Below are 20003 nucleotides of genomic sequence, written 5' to 3'. Positions count from 1 at the left end.
AGGAAAGAAAGTGAAATCTTTCAGTACTTCAAATTAAGTAATAAAATTGAGATTGGACTGTAAAGAAATCCTAGTCTGTGAACACTAGTGAAGGATTTAAGTTGGCTCAACCAAGTGTCCCTTCTGTTGTAATCAGAGTGAGGACTTGTAAGAGTATATTCCTTTATTGCTGCAAATACATTTCTCCTTTAAAAATGTTTATTTTATGTACCTTTGATGGTCCTTTTCCCTTAAATAGAATTAGAGAAAACATAAAGTTGTCTGCTCCTTCTTATGGTGATTTGTTTCAAAAAATAAGCAGCCCCATGCAGGGGCTCTTGGGTGAACCTGCACTGGGTCATGCACCCCGAGTTGTCTGTTTTCATGGATGAGCCACTTGGGTAATTGGAGTAGATGGATGCAGAGGTAGCAGTCATAGGCATATTATCCACAAGGGAGAAATACCAGTAAAAACAGTAATATATATTTCTGTCTTATTGCCACTTAAGCTGAGAGAATAAAGACATCAGCCGTTATTAACAATTGTAATTTCTTTTTGAATGGATGGAAATGGAAATTTCCAAATGGAAATTTGACTCGCACTATACCAATCCCTATGGAGAGACAAAAACTGGCATTGAAGAATTTTAAAATTTATTGGGAAGAAAGAAAATACGTATATATATATCCATATATCATAAATTTCAATAGGAAACTAGATGGAATAGTGAAAGTGCCACAAGCATTCATAGAATCTGCTGCTGCTGTATTTTACGCTTCAGCTGTTAGACACTGAAATACCTCCATTTATGTAAGGAAATTAAGACTTCAGCATGTGTTGACTTTCTCAGGTGGCCTGGATGAGGCTCTGTATAATGTTATAGCCATGGCACGGGAACAAGAAATTCCTTTTGTGTTTGCCCTTGGAAGAAAAGCTCTAGGACGCTGTGTGAACAAGCTGGTTCCTGTTAGTGTAGTGGGAATCTTCAACTACTTTGGTGCTGAGGTAAGACTTCAGAGGATATACTTCCTCACTCCCTCTTATCCTCACCACCCCCCAACCAACACCATTTTCTGTTAACACATGCCAGTGTTCTTTTTAAGCATGTTTTGAAGAAGTGAGGTGACTCTCCCAAGAACGAGTGGAAAATTTTTGAGTATTACATTTCCTTTTTCTAGTGCTAAAAACATTTACACAAGTTAATCCTGCAGCATTTCGGCTGTAAAGATTTTAGTTCCTATTTTTCCCACAGTGCTTTTTTCTTTTTTTGTAATACATGATAATTTATTTAGCTGTTGGGTAAAGATATTCAATATTATATAAAATACTTTTCTTCAGTGTACATGCTGGCTATATTTTGTGTTACTTGAAGTCAAGAGAGAAAAAGATCCTTTAATTAGGATTTTCTTTTGAAAATGGAATTCCTAATCAGTTATCAAAGTAATTCTGCACTCATGATACCTTTATCTTCCTCCCTTGGTCTGCTAATACAAACCTTTGCCCATAGGAGCTGATGATAATAAGTAATAATAATAATAGGTTGGTAATTGACAATTAGAATAAAAGTTATTTATCTCCATATGTAATAATTAGTAACTGATAACATTTTAAGAGTCTTTTATGAAGTTGACTCTGAAGTATTTTGTAACACCATTCGTGGACCATTTTCCCTCTTCCCAGCCATACTGTTTTTATTTATTTAAGTGTGTGTCCTTTCTTATCCAATCACCATATTTGCATACCCCCATTTCCCTGTCCTTTCAGTTTCTCTCCCACTACCCATGAAGTTACTCAATATTTCTGCTCCACAGTAGCCTATGCTTTTCTCACTTACAGTTATCATAACTGCCTTGCTGCAGATTATGTGTTTCTTTCCCTTTAACTATGAATTCCTTGAGGGCAGGCCTCTTATCTATGTGTCCCTGACATCTTTCATATCACTTGAGCTTGAGCGGATGATAAATGTTTGTTCAGTAAATTGTGTGGTGTGTGTATACCTGCTTGCTGTGTTAAACTGTATGTGACAGTTTGGGTGATAAGTACCTCTGTGGGAAAAAGGGTCCCATATAAAGACACCTAATGAAAATGTACTCCTTTTTTGTTCATTCTTAGTTGATAGAATAGGAGTGAGATTGAGGTCAGGAAAAGTGGACCTGTTTGTTTTTCATTGTATTGACTTCTCATTGAATTATATATATACTAGGTTATTTGTGTGGCTTTATAAAATGCTTGCCAGTTTTGTTAGTACATTGTTTTACTTGTCCTTTACTTTTTTGAGATAGGTAAGTTATTGTTTAAACTAAAATATACTCTTCAATTGGGCTAAAGGAAATAATGGTGTATTATCAAGTGTGTACGCATTTGCAATAATGTAGTACACCTGAGTTATTTTTACCATATGCTAAAACTAACCTCTGAATTGAACTTTCTCTCCTTACCCTGACATTTGGGGTTTTTATTCCCCGATAGCTTTTCTCTTAAAATTTTTTCCTCTTCTTTCTTAATTTTTTATTCCCAACTATTTATTTATATTTTGAAATGAATGTTAATATCACACAGCCATATGCCCGTTTTCTTTTTGTTGGCTTCACTTAAATGCATAGTTTGTTAAACATTGCAAATAACTATTTAGGAAGTCTGTTACATGTAACACACAGGAGCTGTTTTTATCAGAATCCATTATTCCTTCTTTTTAAAAGTAAGTAAATCCTGAGTATATTTTGCTGCTACTAGTAGTTAACATGCTTAAAATCATTGCAGTTGGCAACAGCATTTATTGTACCTAGTACCTTAAACAGTTGAAACTGAAGCTGGATAAAAGCATGCTACTTAGGTTTTTCCTTCTGAAGTTTAGTGTTCAGGGAAATATTATTACATAGCAATATGACACTTTTTGCCGTGCTTTCATCCAGCTGTGGTTTAGACTTAAATGACAGTGCCTTTATAGGAGGAGAAAAATTGTACTGTACTTTTCCTCCATTGTCTGAAAGCGTAATTTAATATATAATATTAAACGTATTCTTAGGAATGTTCAGATCTGACATCTGACATTTTTTATGTAATGTGTGGTGTGTTGCATTGTGATACTAAATCAAGACATTAAACGGAAGTAGAAGGTTGTTCAATTATGATGTAAGAATCACAAAAAATTATTATTTGATTGTCCTTTCTAGTGGTGTGGAAACTTCAGTTTTCTTTGGAGTTCTTTTTTTTTGGTGTCATAATTGTTGAAGTTCTGCTTCAAAACTGTGAATTTTGCTGTTACATTAACACGTGTATAGTCCATCACCCACCATTTTGTTGGAATTATTAATTACCGTTCATGTTCATTTTTCTTTCACTGATGGAGGAACTTCTGATTATTTAGCTCCACATTCCTTTCTTTTTTTTTAAGTTTTTTTTTTTTTTAATTTATTTGCCAGAGATAGAGAGAGTACACACAAGCAGGAAGAGAGGCAGGCAGAGGCAGCTAGAGAAGCAGGCTCCCTGCCGAGCAAGGAGCCCGATGTGGGACTTGATCCCAGGACCCTGGGATCATGACCTGAGCCCAAGGCAGCGGCTCAACCAACTGAGCCACCTAGACATCCCTTTAGCTCCACATTCTACCTCAGGCTCTTTATTCTGTTTTTTTTATTTGCATTTGTTCCAGTATCTTTGGCTTGTCCTTCTTTAAAAAGTGTCATATTTTCATCATCAAGGTCTCAGCTAGCCACACCATTACTGACTTCTTTTGATCTTCTTCAAGCTCTTCCAATAAGCACACATGCAGGGAACTTTTAATTTCTTGTGGAGACTGCCATCTTCTGCCATATCCTTCAACGTCACACTGCATGCACTCATTCCCTTATATTCTGATCCATATAAGATTCTTAACTGCTCCCCAGACAAGCCTTGTACTTTCTTAAGTCTATACCTGTTTCGCTAAGAATGCAGAATCCCCACCCTTCAAAATTGTACCTATTTTTCAAGGCCTGTATGAGAGGTAATGATTCTTCCAAAAGCCAAAACTTTTTGTACATCTCAAGGCATTTAACATGAGGTACCTTGAATCATTGGTGTCTCCTATCTTTCAGCCACATGGAAGTTTCCTTACGAGGAGATGGTGTTCCATTGGTCTTTGTACTCACTCTAGTGCCAGAGACTAAAGAGTGCAGTTGTTGAACTGATAAACTTTGCAAGAACTTTTAGTGTATCACAGTTAATGACTAGTATTGAATCAAGAAATTTCCTCAGACTTGTGAGAATTACAGAACAATATCTATAAGTTATAGAGTATTTTATAAAGTTCTGCAGTGTGCATACCATTTGGATTTTGTGCTGATTGAAAGTGTGTCTGATCCTGAAACCATAAAGACATTTATTGTTAATTGTAGGAATAAAAAGTATAGCAAAAAAAACCTAACTAATCGAAATCTCTTTTTAGAGCCTGTTTAATAAGTTAGTAGAGCTTACTGAGGAAGCCAGGAAAGCATATAAAGATATGGTCGCAGCAATGGAGCAAGAGCAGGCTGAGGAAGCCTTGAAGAATGTGAAAAAGGTACCACACCACATGGGGCATTCTCGGAACCCCTCTGCAGCAAGCGCCATTTCTTTCTGCAGTGTCATTTCTGAACCTATTTCTGAAGTAAATGAAAAGGAATATGGTAAGTTGGTATATATGGTATATAGCAGATGATTTAAATACTGAAATCATTTAAGTGATTAAAATCATTTTGAGAATTATTTTCATGCTATCTTTTGTTTTTTTAATCTCATTGATTATTCACATTTTGGTCAGAATTTTGGTTTGAAAAATTGCATGAAGCATGTCCATTAAAAATTAGGAGACTGTTTGGAGCTGAGACTTGCTATGTGACCCTGTAATTTAGTCACATTTCCAGAATGCCCAAAAGGATTTAAAAAGCAAAAGGTACCATACTTGTGACCTATAAGTAAATTCTAGGAAGTTTCGTTCTGATGCCTTATACTGAGTTATTGAAGTTTTGATATATTAAGTAAACAGAAGACCTGAATGTTATGGATTATAAGCTTATAAAATCTAGACATACAACATTTACGTTAAGTTTGATGGTAGTCAAAAAGAAACAGACTAAAACCCAGCATTTGTGTGTGTTAAAGAACAAAAATTCACCTGAGTAAATTTGAAGATCTAATTGGCTTTCGAAGGTGCTTTATGCACCAGACAACATCCCATCTAGCAAGTAGAGGGGAGCTCTGAGGAATTGCACAAAATGGAAGGCTTGTGTAAGAAAGAGGATGGTACAAGGAAATTATTAGCAAAAGAAAAGAAAGGATTGTTCCTGGCCAGGTCACCTTCCTTTGCGGGGACAGGCAAGGGGTCTTCTTAGTGAATTGTCTCAACTTTCTGTTGGGTGTGGAAAGGGCCCTTGTGACAGATTACCGCCTTGGTGCTGACCAGAAAACTCTTCAAACTTATATTTCTGGGGGAGGTTGAAATTGCTTTTAGCTTACATCTTAAGCTCTGGTTTGGTGACTTGGCCTCTGATCCTGTTTGGGGACTGTGGTTTTCTTTTCAACATGTATAATGTTTAAAATAATGTTATTTACTGCACTCTATGTCTTAGAAGTTTCCTTGCCTTTTTTCTACAATACTTTGAACTCTTAAGTTCTCTGCTTTTCATGATGTAGTTTCTGGTTCATTTCCCCATTTTAGGATAGCCACCTGCTCGACGTGGCTCCTGTTTCCTCCTTTTTTTTTTTTTTTTTTTAAATCTAGGAATTTATTGAATAGCATGTTGCCACCTAAAATTTAACATGTAAAAAAATGAGTCCTCATATTTTCCCTCACACTCTCTTTCCTAGTCTCCTTATCTATGATTGTGGTTAAATATTTGAAATGCTTTTGACAAAGCTCTAAGGCAGAGGCAATGAACAAGTTACTGTAGGACTTTGGGAAACTGCAGACCAAGGATAAGTATTATTGGCTTAGAGGCAGACATGTTTCTTTGCTTGAAGTGCCACTAGTTGAAAATAAAGCAGATAAAGTGCCAACTTTGTAAATGAGATCAGTTCTCTCTATATAATGATATGCAGTTCTCAAAAGCAAACTTCAAGGTAAATTCATAAAGCTGTAGGTTTGAGCAAATGACCATGATCTTCATTTGGGCACATAAAAAGAAAAGTTATGAAAAGAACCTTTCAAAGACTTAGGAGATGTTTTCAAAAAGCACCAAATTTAAAGTGTTCAAAGATTGGAGCCTTAGCTTTTTCACACTCTGTGTGGAGGACTGAGAAATAATTAATTTCTGGGCCTCAGATTTCTCTTTAGTGAAATGGGGAGGGTTCATCTAGGTCATCTATAAGGTTCCACTCAAAGAATTCTATGAGCTGTTAAATAACAAAAATTCAGCCAAGTGTTTTTGATGATCTAGTTAGCTTTATTAAATGATTCATGAATTGGGCAGCTACCATCTAGCAAGTAGATAAGCACTCTGAAGAATTTACCAAGTGGAGGTTTTTGGTGGGCAAGAAAGCTATTAGGAAAAGAAGAAGATTGTTCCAGAGGAGAGTTCACTAGTAGAAAAAGCAAGGGGTCTTATGCAGATTACCTCATTTTTCTTTGGAAGATGGAGAGGACCCAAGTGACAGACTCAGTGGTACTGATGAAAAGAAACATTTCCTGACTGACCAGTTAAGGCCACATTTCTAGGGGAGGTTGAAACTGCAGTTGGATTGGGAATTAAGCTCCAGTTTGGGAACTCAGTTCTAAGTGACACCATTTTGCCCCCCCCACCAAATCTGTGTAGAGCTAATGGTTGAATCCTTAAGGAGGGTTTTAGATAGAATCTTAAAGAATCCGACTTGATGAGCTCATGTATGAGGACACCAACAAAATGAGTGGACGGAATCACAAATAACATTGAGAAGGAAGCATGAAGTTATTCTTTCTGTATTGGATTCTTTCTGTATTGGATTCTTTCTTTATTGGATTTAGCAACAAACATAAAACCACTAATGTGGCCTAAAGAAATCAGGATATTTAATTATTTCACAGTATCCTCAAAGTCCCTAGCTCTTTCCTTCTTTCTGTTCTCCCATTCGCAGTCAGTGGCTTTTTATTCTTGTGCTTATCATCTCATGTTCATAAGTAGCTGCTGTGGCTCTGGCATTAGTAGTCAAAAGCAGGAGGTACAGGCAGTGAGTTCCTTTTGTCAGTGAAGGAAACCATTTTCAGAAGACTTCTCCTTTTGTTTCATTTGGCCAGAACTGATCTTATGACTCCTTTTAGCTGCAAGGGAGATGGGCAAGGGAATGTGGTAACTGTGATAGTCTAACAACTATTTTAATTTATCCTCTAGGACTGGGCCCAAGTTCATCCCAAGTTTGGGGGTTCTGTTATCCAGGAAGAAAATGGGGAATGGCCGTTGGGTAGAAAACAAACATCATCTTCCATGTCATCCCGATGCAGGATTTCTAAAATGTTTTTTCCCCATAGTTTAAAGAAAAAAAAAAAGCTGGGGAAAAAATGCTCATCATTGGTAGAATAGAAAACCTCCTATGATAGTCCAGTCTTACTGTCTTTTGTATATCCCTTGTTTTCTTTGCTTATGTTTTCCTTCCACGTGTGCTGAGTCTCAGTTCTGTCATACTTATTACATGAAACAAATAGTTTTGAGCATAAATCCCAACTAAGTTGTAAGTTCTTTGAGATAGAAACTTGGCACATAGTGGGCACTTGATACATAATGATAGTATCTCACTGAATCCTTGCTATGTGGTAGGCACTTCTCTAAGCATTTCCTGTTTATTAATACATTCAGTAGTGTGAGCAGCCCTATGAGATAAGAAATATTATACCGCAGATGTGCCTGAATTTTCTGAATTTTCTGCTCATTCCTGACTTTTCTGCTCTTTCTCTGCCACTGGTTTCTTCGGTTTCTTCTGTAGTTTCTTGAACTCGTTTGCTTGTTCTGTTAACTAATGATGGACAGCTTCCCTGTGTGTACTGACTGAAAGGAGAAATACACACACCTCATCCTCCAACAAATCCTCTAGTGATTTGAAAGTTTAAAAGACATTTTCACCAAGACCCAATAAACAACAGGAAAGTGTAGAAGGGATTAATAAGCAAAGAAGAGCTCTATTGAATAAGTTATGCTACAGTAAATAATTCAGAAGCAGAGTACGTTTGGATCAGTACCATTTCTAGGCTTGCTGAGAGCTTTGGTTCTTCCTTTAATGTGCTTCCTCGTTCCTCTCTCAGAAATGGACTTCTCGAGGTTCTCTTCTGGATTTAGACTGTCCTCCTCCCCATCCCAGATTTCTCCTGTCCCCTAGAGAAAGATGGCACTCTCATACTCTTGTATTTCTCCATGTTGTCTGCCTGTGCTTGTGTGCTCATCAGCTGTTACTAAGCTTCATCTGTTACTTTAAAGTGGGAGCCTAAACCCTCCCTCCCTTGTAGATACGTTGAGTGGTGGTTTTTTGATTGTTCTGACAAGTCTTTTGGTGGCTAATAAAGTCCTTTGCCTCTACTTTTAAAGTCATAGCTCCCTTTCCTATCCCAAGACCCATGTGGGCTTTCAGCTCACCTACCCAACTAGATGAAGGCCCAAGGTGGATTCTGGAGAAAGATCGGCCTGACCTAGTATCCTGACCGCCTTCCTCTCTCCTATTCCTTGACTCATTGAGAAGGGGGAGGTGAAACTTTTTCCAGGACCCCAAGTGAATTCTTACATTTTTGAAGGAGGATTAAAAACTATTGGATGGAGGAGTGCCTGATTGGCTGTCATTAAGCGTCTGTCTTTGGCTCGGGTCATGGTCCTGGGGTCCTGGGATCGAGCCCCGCATCGGGCTTCTTGCTCAGGGTGAAGCCTGCTTCTCTCTATCCTGCTCCCCCTGCTTGTGTTCTCTCTCTCACTGTGTCTCTCTCTGTCAAATTAATAAAATCTTAAAAAAAAAAAAAAAAACAACTGTTAGAAGGAAGTATAAATGTGCATCTAAAATTTTTTAAAAAATTGTAATGCCTTTAAAAGTATTTTTAATTTAATAGGCTTTTTTGCCTTCAGTACTTACTCTTTGCCAACCATAGGGACAGATGAGCAGGAACAAGGGTAAGGAGGGAGAAAGGGGCAGCACAGCAAACACAAAACAAGTGCTTTTGAACTATATATGCAAAAAGTGCTATGGGAATTCAAGTTAGTGGAAAGTCAGGAAAGACTTCATATGGAATTGACCTTTAGGAATAGTTATCAAGGATGGGTGGGAGTCTGAAAGGTAAAGGAGGAAAACAAATCTCTTATGGAAAGAACAGTCTACGCAAGGCAAGGAATTGTAAATAGAAAGTTTATAACTTCTGGGAGCAGTGAGAATGCAGAGTGATCCCAAGCATAGAGTGCATGGCTAGGGGTTGTAATGAATGGGGTGGGAAAGATAGGTGAGGGTCAGATCACAGAGGGCTTTGGCTATGCCAAGCTAAGGTGTTTGGATCTTGTCCTAGGGTAATAGAAAGCCCATTAAGACAGTCATGTGACCAATTTGCCAAACCAATTAGGAATATATGTACGTGTATAGCAAGATAAAGAAGGCTTGGGCTAAGACAGTAGTAACCAAATTTAGTAGTTTTTGAGCTAGAAGTGACATAGAAGTTCAGTGGAATAAAGTAAGGGAGGAAGATAGGGTCAAGGATTACAATAAGTTTTCTTCTGTTTTAAGACTATGGAAATGATAATGTTATTAACTAAGAATGAAAATATAGGAGGAAGAGGAGGAGTTAGTTTGTTTTCATGAGGTAGGAGAGAGACTGGAAACAACTTACTTCAAACTTGAAGTAACTGCAGGAAGGAAATGTTTTTTTCCAAACCATGTGCCCTGACTTAAAGTGCCCAAAATATGGTTTTTATCAGTGAAGAGTTGATAGGCGATATTCAAGTTAATACATTAATGTGAGTAGACTTCCTTTATCACTACAGCTTGATCAACATATTTACAAACTGCAGATAGCAGCTATAATACAAATAGAAGGGGACTTTTTTTTTTAAAGGCAAAAATAAATAAATGGGACTACATCAAACTAAAAAGCTTCTGCACAGCAGAGGGAATAAACAAAATGAAAAGGCAACCTCCTGAATGGGAGAAAATATTTGCAAATCATCTATCTGATAAAGAGTTAATATCCAAAATAGATAAAGAAGTCATACAACCAAATAGCAAAAAACCAACAGTCCAACTAAAAAGTGAGCAGAGGATCTGGATAGACATTTTTTCCAAAGAAGACATATAGATGGCCAATATAAAAAGGTGTTAACATCACTGATCTTCAGGGAAATATGCAGATTGAAACTACAACAAGGTATACTACCTGACAGCTGTTAAAATGGCTATTATCAAAAAGACAAAAAATAAATGTTAGCAAGGATATAGCGAAAATGAAATCCTTATACACTGTGATGGTGTAAATTTGTGCAGCCACTACAGAAAACAGTATGGAGGGTCCTCAAAAAATTAAAAATAGAAATGCCATATGATCCAGGAATCCATCTTCTGGTTATATGCCCACAGGAAGTGAAATTATCATCTCAAAGAGATATCTCTACTCCCACATTCATTTCATCATCATTCACAGTAGCCAGGCTAAAGAAACAACCTAAGTGTCCATCAAATGGATGAATGGATAAAGAAGACATTGTGTATGTGTGTTGCCAGAGTCTTGGGGAGTGGGTGAAATGGGTGAAGGGTGTCAAGAGGTAGAGACTTGCTGTTATCAAATAAATAGGTCATGGGGATATAATGTATAACATGACAGCTATAATTAATAATACTGTATTGCATATTTGAAAATTGCTATGGAGTGGATTATAAATCCTCATCAGAAGAAAAAAATTTTTAGTAACTGTATGCTGACAGATGTTAACTTGATTTATTAAGGCAATCATTTTGTAATACATACAAATACCAATTCATTATGTCATACACCTGAAACTAATGTCATATGTCAATTATACCTTAATAATAAAAAAAATGAGGGGCGCCTGGGTGGCTCAGTGGGTTAAGCCTCTGCCTTCGGCTCGGGTCATGATCTCAGGGTCCTGGGATCGAGCCCTGCATCGGGCTCTCTGCTCAGCGGGGAGCCTGCTTCCTTCTCTCTCTCTCTGCCTGCCTCTGCCTGCTTGTGATCTCTCTCTGTCAAATAAATAAATAAAATCTTTAAAAAATAATAATAAAAAAAATGAAAAATGAAAGAAGCACAGGAGAAATGAGGGATAGGAGAGCTGTCCTTCATCTCCTCATAATCTTAGTATGTTTTTGTCTTAAACTGACTTCCTGTCATTAAAAATAATTTAGATTATCACCACTGTATTATATAATAACACTTCTTTTTTTGGCTACCAAATTCAGTTGGTGAGCCCAGCTACATATAGTATAAAACAAATTTTCACAAATATTAGAAATGCATGGATGGCTTCTTTGCTTATTTTAAGTGGAAACAAGTCCCATTACAACCTAAGATAGTTCTCAGGTAACTTGCTGTGGGAGCATGACACAAACATGTCAAATTAGAACTATTTCTGCTGGATATCTTGGGTCTGTCATCTGTGACTTGTGGATCCTTGGTGCCAGTACACCTCTAGGCAAAAACAAACAAACAACAAAAACACAAAAACCCAATTCATTGGTTCTCATGAATATGTGGATTTTATGTAGAAGCATTAATGAGCTCCTGTTGTTTTAAGATCTTGTGCATTCTGAGACATAAATACACTTACTTTTGCCTTCTTGTTTCTTTATCTTAAATGCACATTTTTGAGAGTTGTTTTCCTTTTGTAATGCTTACAACAGTACTAGAATAAACTTAGTTTTTCCAACCAGTTGGTGAGCCAACAGATTTCTGCTAGTTTGTTCTTCCTTCTTTTAAAAGTTGTGATTCTGGAACTGTTCTGGTTTTTTAAAAATCTGTTTGATATTTGCAGAAACAAATTGGAGAAACATGGTGGAAACCTCAGATGGGCTGGAAACATCAGAAAATGAGAGAGAGGTTTCCAGTAAGCATGGCGCATCAGAAAAGCCCAGTAAACTTCCCTTGGATGCAGCCCCTATTGGTAAGCAGCCTTCACTCCCGGCTGCAGGCAATACTACCTCAGCTACAAACCCTGGGAGGTCAACAGTGAGCGATAAAGAGGAAGTGAAGCCAGATGACCTGGAATGGGCCTCCCAGCAGAGTACAGAGACTGGTTCTTTGGATGGCAGTTGCCGAGATCTCTTGAATTCCTCCATCACCAGCACCACCAGCACTCTTGTCCCCGGCATGCTCGAAGAAGAGGATGATGAAGATGAGGAAGAGGAGGAAGATTATACTCATGAACCCATATCTGTAGAAGTACAGCTCAATAGTAGAATTGAGTCATGGGTCTCTGAGACCCAGAGAACAATGGAGACTCTCCAGCTTGGAAAAACCCTTAATGGTTCTGAGGAAGACCATGCTGAGCAGAGTGGAGAAGAGGAGGCAGAGGCACCTGAAGTGCTAGAACCAGGGATAGATGGGGAGGCCTGGACTACTGACCACCAGGCAAGTCAGGAGCAACAGAAGCCTAGCAGCTGCAGCTCAGTGAACAATGAGCCCTCTGATCTTAGTTACCCGCCCCCAGGTCTGTAACTCAGGAAATGCCCACTGTCTTGTCTCCAACTGTGTGAGGGTTGCAGCCATTCTCTTTTATGCTTCATCTCAACGTTTTGCACTGTCCAGTATTTAATATATGTATTTAATTTCTGACAAATATTTTTGTAGCTGTCTTTTACTTGTTTTACTATAATCTGTAGCTTAGCTTTTAATTAGCTCTAAGTGTCTTTCTAAGAGCTGTGTGGAAATTCACAACTGTTTGAGCTTATTTTGTTATGGGAAATAATGATTAAAATAGAAGAAGACTAGGTTTAAAAAAAATAATTTTCAAATGCCTATTTAGAGTCATTTTGAAAGTCAACGATCAAGGCTCTAAGAATAGGAGCAGTTACTAATGTTTGCTTCAAGACTATGCCTCCTTTACTCTAATTTGATCAAAAGTCATTTGGGCTTCTTTAAAGAAGAACTGGAGGTAGATTTGGAAAACTGAAAAAAAAAAAAAAAAAAAGGCTGAGGGTAACCAAGCCCACAAATGTCTTGTATTAAAAATAGATGCGACTTTTCTTTAGTCCACAGATGTTTATTTCAGAAGCCATTGATCATTGTAATGGATGGAAGTTGGGGTGGGTTCAAATAGAGCCTCAAAAGTTAGGCTAGCAAAGGAGCCACCACAGGGCACTGGAGCTGGCCTTACTTGTGGGAATTTAGAGATGTTGTCTTTAATAGGGAAGAGTCACCCGTGATAGGACCTAACAGGTTCTGTCTCATACTGACTTCTTACTTACCTCAGGAATGCTCTTGTACATACTCGTATTTACATACAGTTAGGCATATTGTGGCAGGTGAATAACTGTAACCAATTATATGACTGCAGCACTTACGTGTAAACTATTCCGAAACAGAGTCTTATACTGGTGTGTTCTCTTGCATGTTTTTGATTTGGGACCCTCTGAATTTGCTCTCTGGATTTGATTAGGTATCCAAGCTTTTCCTGAGTGAAAAACCATTTCTCCTTTAAAAAAAAAAATACCTATTTTGTCCGTAGCCTTGAGCACCTGCCACATAACACCAACCATAGTTACTGATAGGTCAGGGAGAGGAACTCTACACAACTTACAATGTGTATCCTGATAATCAAAAGGCTGGAAAAGGAAGTTTTGAAGAAGCGAGAAAGTTGTTCTAATTGTGCTGAAACTATTATAAGATTTAGAGTACACAGGTATTAGCTAGGCAGGTATTACTTCTTGATCACTATTATTTATCTCTGCCCTTCTCTAAGAATGTGTATACCTGCTTGGGAGAATTTAAACTTACTGAGCTAAAAGTTTTATTTGCTGGTCAGTCACCTGGTAGTGACATCAACCAGTTTATGTAACGTTGGGAGAATTACAGATGACCTATTTTTCTCTCGTCCCTCCAGCTTCCTCCCCCACCCCCAGCCTCCAGTCAGCCACACACATATCCACCTCCCACCCCCACCGTGCACAGAAGCTCCAGCCTTACACTCAGGAGCTCCCACAGGCAGACACAGAACTGAGGAGGGAGGGGTGCTTTCCCTGCTCTGGTTTCATGGGGCAGGGCTTTGCCTCACAGAGGCAGGAGAGAAGAATTGGGCAGGTTTTTTTTACTGAACTCATTGGGACTACTGTACTAGTTTTGATGTATTATAATGCTGGCATTTAATACTGGAGAGATGAGATTCTTGGGTGATCATTTAGTCACTTGTGCATTGTGAAAGTTTAGGAGCAGTGCTGTATAGAAATTGTCAGTCTATCAACTTCATTAGTGTGCTAAAAGGGGACATTATTGTCCTGTCCTGTCTAAACTGTTCTCCAGTATAGACTTCTTAGGCACAACATATTTAGTCTAGTACTTAAAGGAACGCAGCATGTAAGGAATGAAGCCTCTGAAATAGTAATCATGGATGTAGATGTGGCAGACCTTACTGTGTCTACACATTTGGAAGTGTTAGTCGGTTTAAGGAAATGATAGAGCTTTTGAACTACTGACAATCTTAAAAGTAAATTTAAAACCTTTTCATACTTTTTATGGTGTAAATTTCCTTTGCTTGGTGTCAGTGATTCAGATAACTCTTGATCTTGAGGTATTGGGTTTTCACAGGTTTCTTATATTTTATATCTCTTCTGAATGAGAATTGTCATTTTACATTTTTGACATTTGTATCAAAAGAGAAGTTGAGGAAATCTTCAGAACACCAGTTAACTTTTAAATTTACCATAGACTTCAGAAGTGTTCAACTATGTGTTTGATAAATGCTCTTGCATGTGCAGGATCTTCTGCCAGCAAACCCAAGGGACCACAGCCTTTTTTATATGAGACAGGTCACTCTAGAGGACTATCCAAAATTTGTTAAAGGAAATGCTACTGTGTCGAAAGTATGCTTAAATAAGTATTAATAATGTCTTTATAATTTGTTTCCTCTAGATAAATCCTGAAATTTGTATATTCTATACAGGAGGAGGTGTGAAAATTGGGAAAGTGGTTTTTTGTTTTTTGGTTTTTTGTTTGGAACTGGAGTGGGTGGCTCTTCGGAGACATAATGGTAAGCATAGGGGTTCATTCTCACAAGAGATAAAAACCATAGTGATTTTTTTTTCTTAGTGTGTAGAAGTTGTTTTATGGCAATAATTAATATTAGATTTCTATTTCAGTACATAAGTATATGAATTATAATATGAATTGCACTCCCAGAACTAGATTTCTGCTTCAGTAGGTTTGTTTGCTGTGAAGATTACTTCTCAAAAGACAAATGTTCATACTAGCTTAATTTTTGGTTTAAATATGTTTGTAAATGATGTAATATATTTCTTTTGACTAAACATGGGAAAAATAATGTGTGTTATACATTGAAAAGTTTTTAAAGGCTTTGATTGGAGGTCATTTTTGCAGAGAGGGTATTTTATATGCTTCCAGTATTTGGAAAAGAATTAGTCAAAAGGAATTCACATAGTTTAAATATTGAAAAATTAATATCCAAATAATGTACTTGTCTGATTTCTTAATAAGCTGGGGGAGGTGGGTGGGGTGGGGATTGTAATGTGCAAATGAGTAGTGAACTCTACATTCATTTTCCAACTCTTTAACATAATACTGTTAAATCTTAACACATTGTTACTTTAATATATGTATAAAGAAGTATTACTATTTGTAAAGCTGCTGTTTGCTTTAAAAAAAAAAAAAGAAAAAACCTGTCATTTAAGTATTTTCTGTACGTTGTGCCAACAGGTTAAAATTAACTTATTCCATTTAAAAATGTAACCATCTTTTTGCTTTTCAAATTTTTCTGTGACATAATTTATTTAAAGACATCTTCCTCCTCCCTTGCCCCTTCCAGCCTTTATACACATCACAGAATAAGCCAAACTTTACCTAATCCGAAAACTGAATCCTAATTAATGATAAAAATTTAAACTTTGTTGGCACAACACAACCTTAAAAGTATTTGTGTTATTTTGTAATTTAATTTCTAAATATACCACATGAATTTATAATTTAATGTCTTAATTGTAACACTCTAATAAAAAAACTAGCAAAATTAGTGAATTATAACATGAAAAGATTTTCATCTTGTTCTTTTGTTTGAAGGATAATTGTTATTTCACATTTTAGGGGTAGTAACAGCTTTTTTGCACTGTGTAAATACTAGTGGAGATTCTTCTGTAACTAATAAAATGGTTATTGAAACGTAGCCTGTCATTTCAGAATAGGTACTTAAGGGACTCATGAGTTGCCCAACATGTGGGTTAGAGAAAAAAAGACAAGTCTAGCTTATCGCATTGCTTAAGGCCTTGATGGGTTTGCCAGAGGAGGTTGTAAAATCTGCAGGAGGAAGTTACTAGTAAAAATTTCCATTTGGAAGGGTTGGTGTAATCTGTGGCCCTGGCCAAGGCATCTACAGAGACCATCCAGGCATTATGAGAAAGCCTCTATAGATTTCTTCTCCTTTTTATGCTAGTTACTCTGTGCCAGGTACTGTTCGAAGCCTTTTCCCAATATTAACTCATTTAATCCTTGCTACAAACCTCTGAGGAAATGCTATTTTTCACTTTTAAGGGATGAAACAGTCATGGAAATGTTCAGTAACTTTGAAGGTCCCACAGCTAGTAAAAAGCAGAACTGGGATTCAGACTTAGTCCCACATCAAAGGCCATGCTCCCCCTCCCCCCACTCACTGTACTTGTGTCTTAGCACAAAATGTGCAGAGTTGCAAACCAGTGTTTCCCTCACCTTCCTCAGGTGTCTTCTGGAATGTGAAGTGTGCCAGGACCGAACTGATCTTCTCAGGGACTGGATTTTATTAGTCTTGCCTAGAGCGGTCCCTTGTCACTATGTCACCGCAAAATGTAGGGAATCTGAAGAGCAGGCTTATCTGTTAGAAAACAGGATCACTAATTTTCATAATGAAATGGATTTTTGCTGATCACAAAAAGATGGGAGGGAAGCCGCCTCAGTTGTATCAGAATTTCCCTCTTTTTGACCGCCATCTGTATCATTCCCAATAGTTCTTTTCCAAACAGCAATAAATTTTTCTTTAACTGACCCGAAGAGGATGTGCACAACGCCTGAAAAGTCAAAGGCTTACCCAGTAAAATCAAGATTTTAAAATGGGGAGAGAGGGAAGAGAAGTATCCTAAGCAAAGTGCCTTGCCATGAAAGGTGCTTAGTTCTAAGGCTAAGCTCAGAACTCCAGAACACCACATTTCATTTTTAGAAAGAGAAGAGAATACAGGCAAGACATTTAGCTCATGTGTTAAGCTGTTAGGTCTTTTGACATTTCTAAATTATCTTGGCAATTCAATTAATATTTTTTAGCTTGGCTTGTGTTCTTCTGATGTTACATGTGTGAAGGCATGTGGCTAATTGCATAATAGGCATCAAAGGCAGCCTTGTGGATTGCAGGGCCAAAGCATGATCTACTAGAGCTTCTGCAGTGCAAGGGTTGGGAACATCAGAGATGTTTCCATTCTGGACCCAGGCTTGATCCCTGTATTTCTCCTTACCCTACTCCTCCCATTACACGAAGTAATTAGCAACTCTGCGGCGTCAAAGAGACATTTACTCTTGCAGAAATGGGTTGGATAACTGGCTATAACTCAACTGTTTGTATCCAAGGTTTCAGTCTGGAAGCAGGGTTGGAGCAAGTAAAATACTGAGTTGCATGAAATTTGCAGATCCTACCTGAGGATCCTGTTCTTTGTCCAGTTACTGAGGGACCAAAGACAGGGTGGAATTGTGAGTTGGTGAGCTGTGGGTTGGAGTCTGGAGTGGTATAGGTTTGAGGAATGAGTGTTTCTTCTCGTTGGAGGTGTCAAGGCTTGGTCATGGCCTTGAATTACCTACAGGGAACAGCTTTCCTACAGTGGGACTCTGATTTAGGGCAGCGTTGGTTGCACTCTTATTTACTTGAGTAACAGAGATACGAGTAAAAGTGGTACCTACTTAGGCCCTAGGTTGTCTTTGCTTCTCCGTCTCCTCTGTTTTCCCAAGTTGGAGCACTTGCATTGCTTTACAAATCCTCAGCTTGAGAACAGAATAATGAGTTGATATTTAAGCAGTCAATTTTGTTACCTCTGGTTAAAGATGAGAGAAAAGTGTAAGAATTACTGGTTTCTCAACTGAAAGAGAAATGTTAGAGGTCATCATCCCTGTCATTGTTAATCTGTGCTTTCCCTTCCTAAAAACCAGCGTTGTAAGGCATGTGGTGAATTTCTGACAAACGCACCTTCATGGTGAAGCCTCAGGGGAATCAGGGATGACCCTATCTGAAATTATATTATATTATATATATAATATAATATATATTATAATTATATAGCCTCTTCATCACTTTCTTCTTTAAAACTGCTCTTTTCTTTTCCCTATTTACACTTCAGCTTCCTATAGATTTTATTCATCTCTCTCTCCCTACTAAGCTCTTTGTGGACAGAGCTTAGTGGATTATTTTTCTGCTTTCTCTTGAGTGCCTAGCACAATGCCTGGCACACAAAAGGCACTCGATAAATCTTCGTTGAATGAGTGAGTGAGGAAAGGAAATCAGCATTGGCCATGCAGTCATGCTATGCAGCATTTACACTCAAACATACTGACTCCTGACTACACCTATTTTTTTTTTTTCACATTTGTTCAGAGTTGGGGTTGGAGGAAAAACTAACTGGAATCCCAAATAGAAAGCCTTACCCGAGAGGGGCCTCAAGTTAGTCTGTATTTAATGTTCTTATATTGCTTATAGCTGAAAACATGGTAAGTTTAGTAACTACGATTTCCATATAGAGGGAGGTGACACACACAAGACATTTCTATGAGATTAACCAGGAAGGGGACAAAAATGCACAAGGAAGTTTCAGTGTATCTATAATGTTTTCTTTTTAAACAGTGTGATCAGTACATGACAGTGCAGCATATTATTCTTTCTACTCTTATGTGCTTGAGATACTTTATAAGAATAACCAGAAGAGGGGGTGGTGCCTGGGTGGCTCAGTTGGCTGAACGTCCAACTCTTGATTTCAGCTCAGGTCATGATCAGCATCCTGAGATTGAGCCCCATGTCGAGCTCTACACTGGTCATGGAGCCTGCTTAAGATTCTCTCTCTCCCTCTTCCTCTGCCCCACCCCCTCCCCCACATGCGCTCGTTCGCTCGCTCTCTCTCTCTCTCCCTCTAAAAAATAAAAATTTTAAATTTAAAAGATTTAGAAAAGAATAACCAAAAGGAGCAGGCCAACTAAAACACAACCATTTTCTGTTCTGTAACTGACTTTCAAACTTGGCACCAAATCTCACTTAAATATCTTGACCAAGAAAATTAGGGGTAGAAATGGAACTAGAAGCTAGGTTTAAACCCCTGTCTTGATTGATGTAGCGAAGAGTTAAGATTTAAATAGCCAGTAGCTACAAATTTTCTCTTCTTCCCATGAACTAGAAACTGTCTCCCTTCACCCTTCACCTGGCCTAACCCTCCCCCAGCAATAAGAAATACGTCTCACACCTGTGCCTCTCCCATCTGCTCTCTACTTGGAGCAAGGTGCTTTAATCTTCATAGGAAGATTGAAGATTGTGTTGGCAACCCACTTATCTGGTTTCCATAGCAACCAGAACACAGTGTTTAAAGTGATAGCATTTCTTGCTCAGAATAGAAATTGAGTAAGCCTGATCATGATGCCCTGGTCTGCTTGGGGCTGCTTTACCTTTTCAAAGACTCCTCTTTACCTGGCTATTCATGGTAGCCAACCTTTAAAATGATAACTACCTGGAATGTAATCACTAAGAGCTCTGGATCTATATTCATAGCTGACTTCACCTTTGCCCATCACAGTGACCCTTATCTCCAATCCCTGGAAATATGGAGCAACATCTTTTAATTCGAGAATCAAAGGAAATTTTTTCATGTCCTTGTAACTTTTGCAACAATTTAAATATGCTGCCACCAA

At 37.9% G+C, this 20003-nt stretch overlaps 1 protein-coding gene and 1 long non-coding RNA gene across 2 annotated transcripts in view; one reads left to right on the top strand and one right to left on the bottom strand.

The window, feature by feature from the left end:
• Nucleotides 1–16135, top strand: part of SECISBP2L (SECIS binding protein 2 like) — a 61701-nt gene extending 45566 nt beyond the window's left edge. Inside the window, 3 exon segments of the mRNA XM_032343657.1 lie at nt 831–985; nt 4404–4623; nt 11911–16135. Of these exon segments, the coding sequence (XP_032199548.1) occupies nt 831–985; nt 4404–4623; nt 11911–12593 (1058 nt within the window). The 3' untranslated portion in view covers nt 12594–16135.
• LOC116591046 lies at nt 6931–19642 on the bottom strand. Its single transcript, XR_004285824.1, has 4 exons — nt 19562–19642; nt 18018–18148; nt 16806–16947; nt 6931–7229 (listed from the first exon to the last, which is right to left on the bottom strand). It is a non-coding gene; the product is annotated as an uncharacterized LOC116591046 (long non-coding RNA).
• Between the last annotated feature and the right edge of the window lie 361 nt (nt 19643–20003).

The sequence above is a fragment of the Mustela erminea genome, chromosome 5, assembly GCF_009829155.1.
Source record: "Mustela erminea isolate mMusErm1 chromosome 5, mMusErm1.Pri, whole genome shotgun sequence".
NCBI lineage: Eukaryota > Metazoa > Chordata > Mammalia > Carnivora > Mustelidae > Mustela > Mustela erminea.
This window is presented reverse-complemented; position numbering and strand designations above follow the sequence as displayed.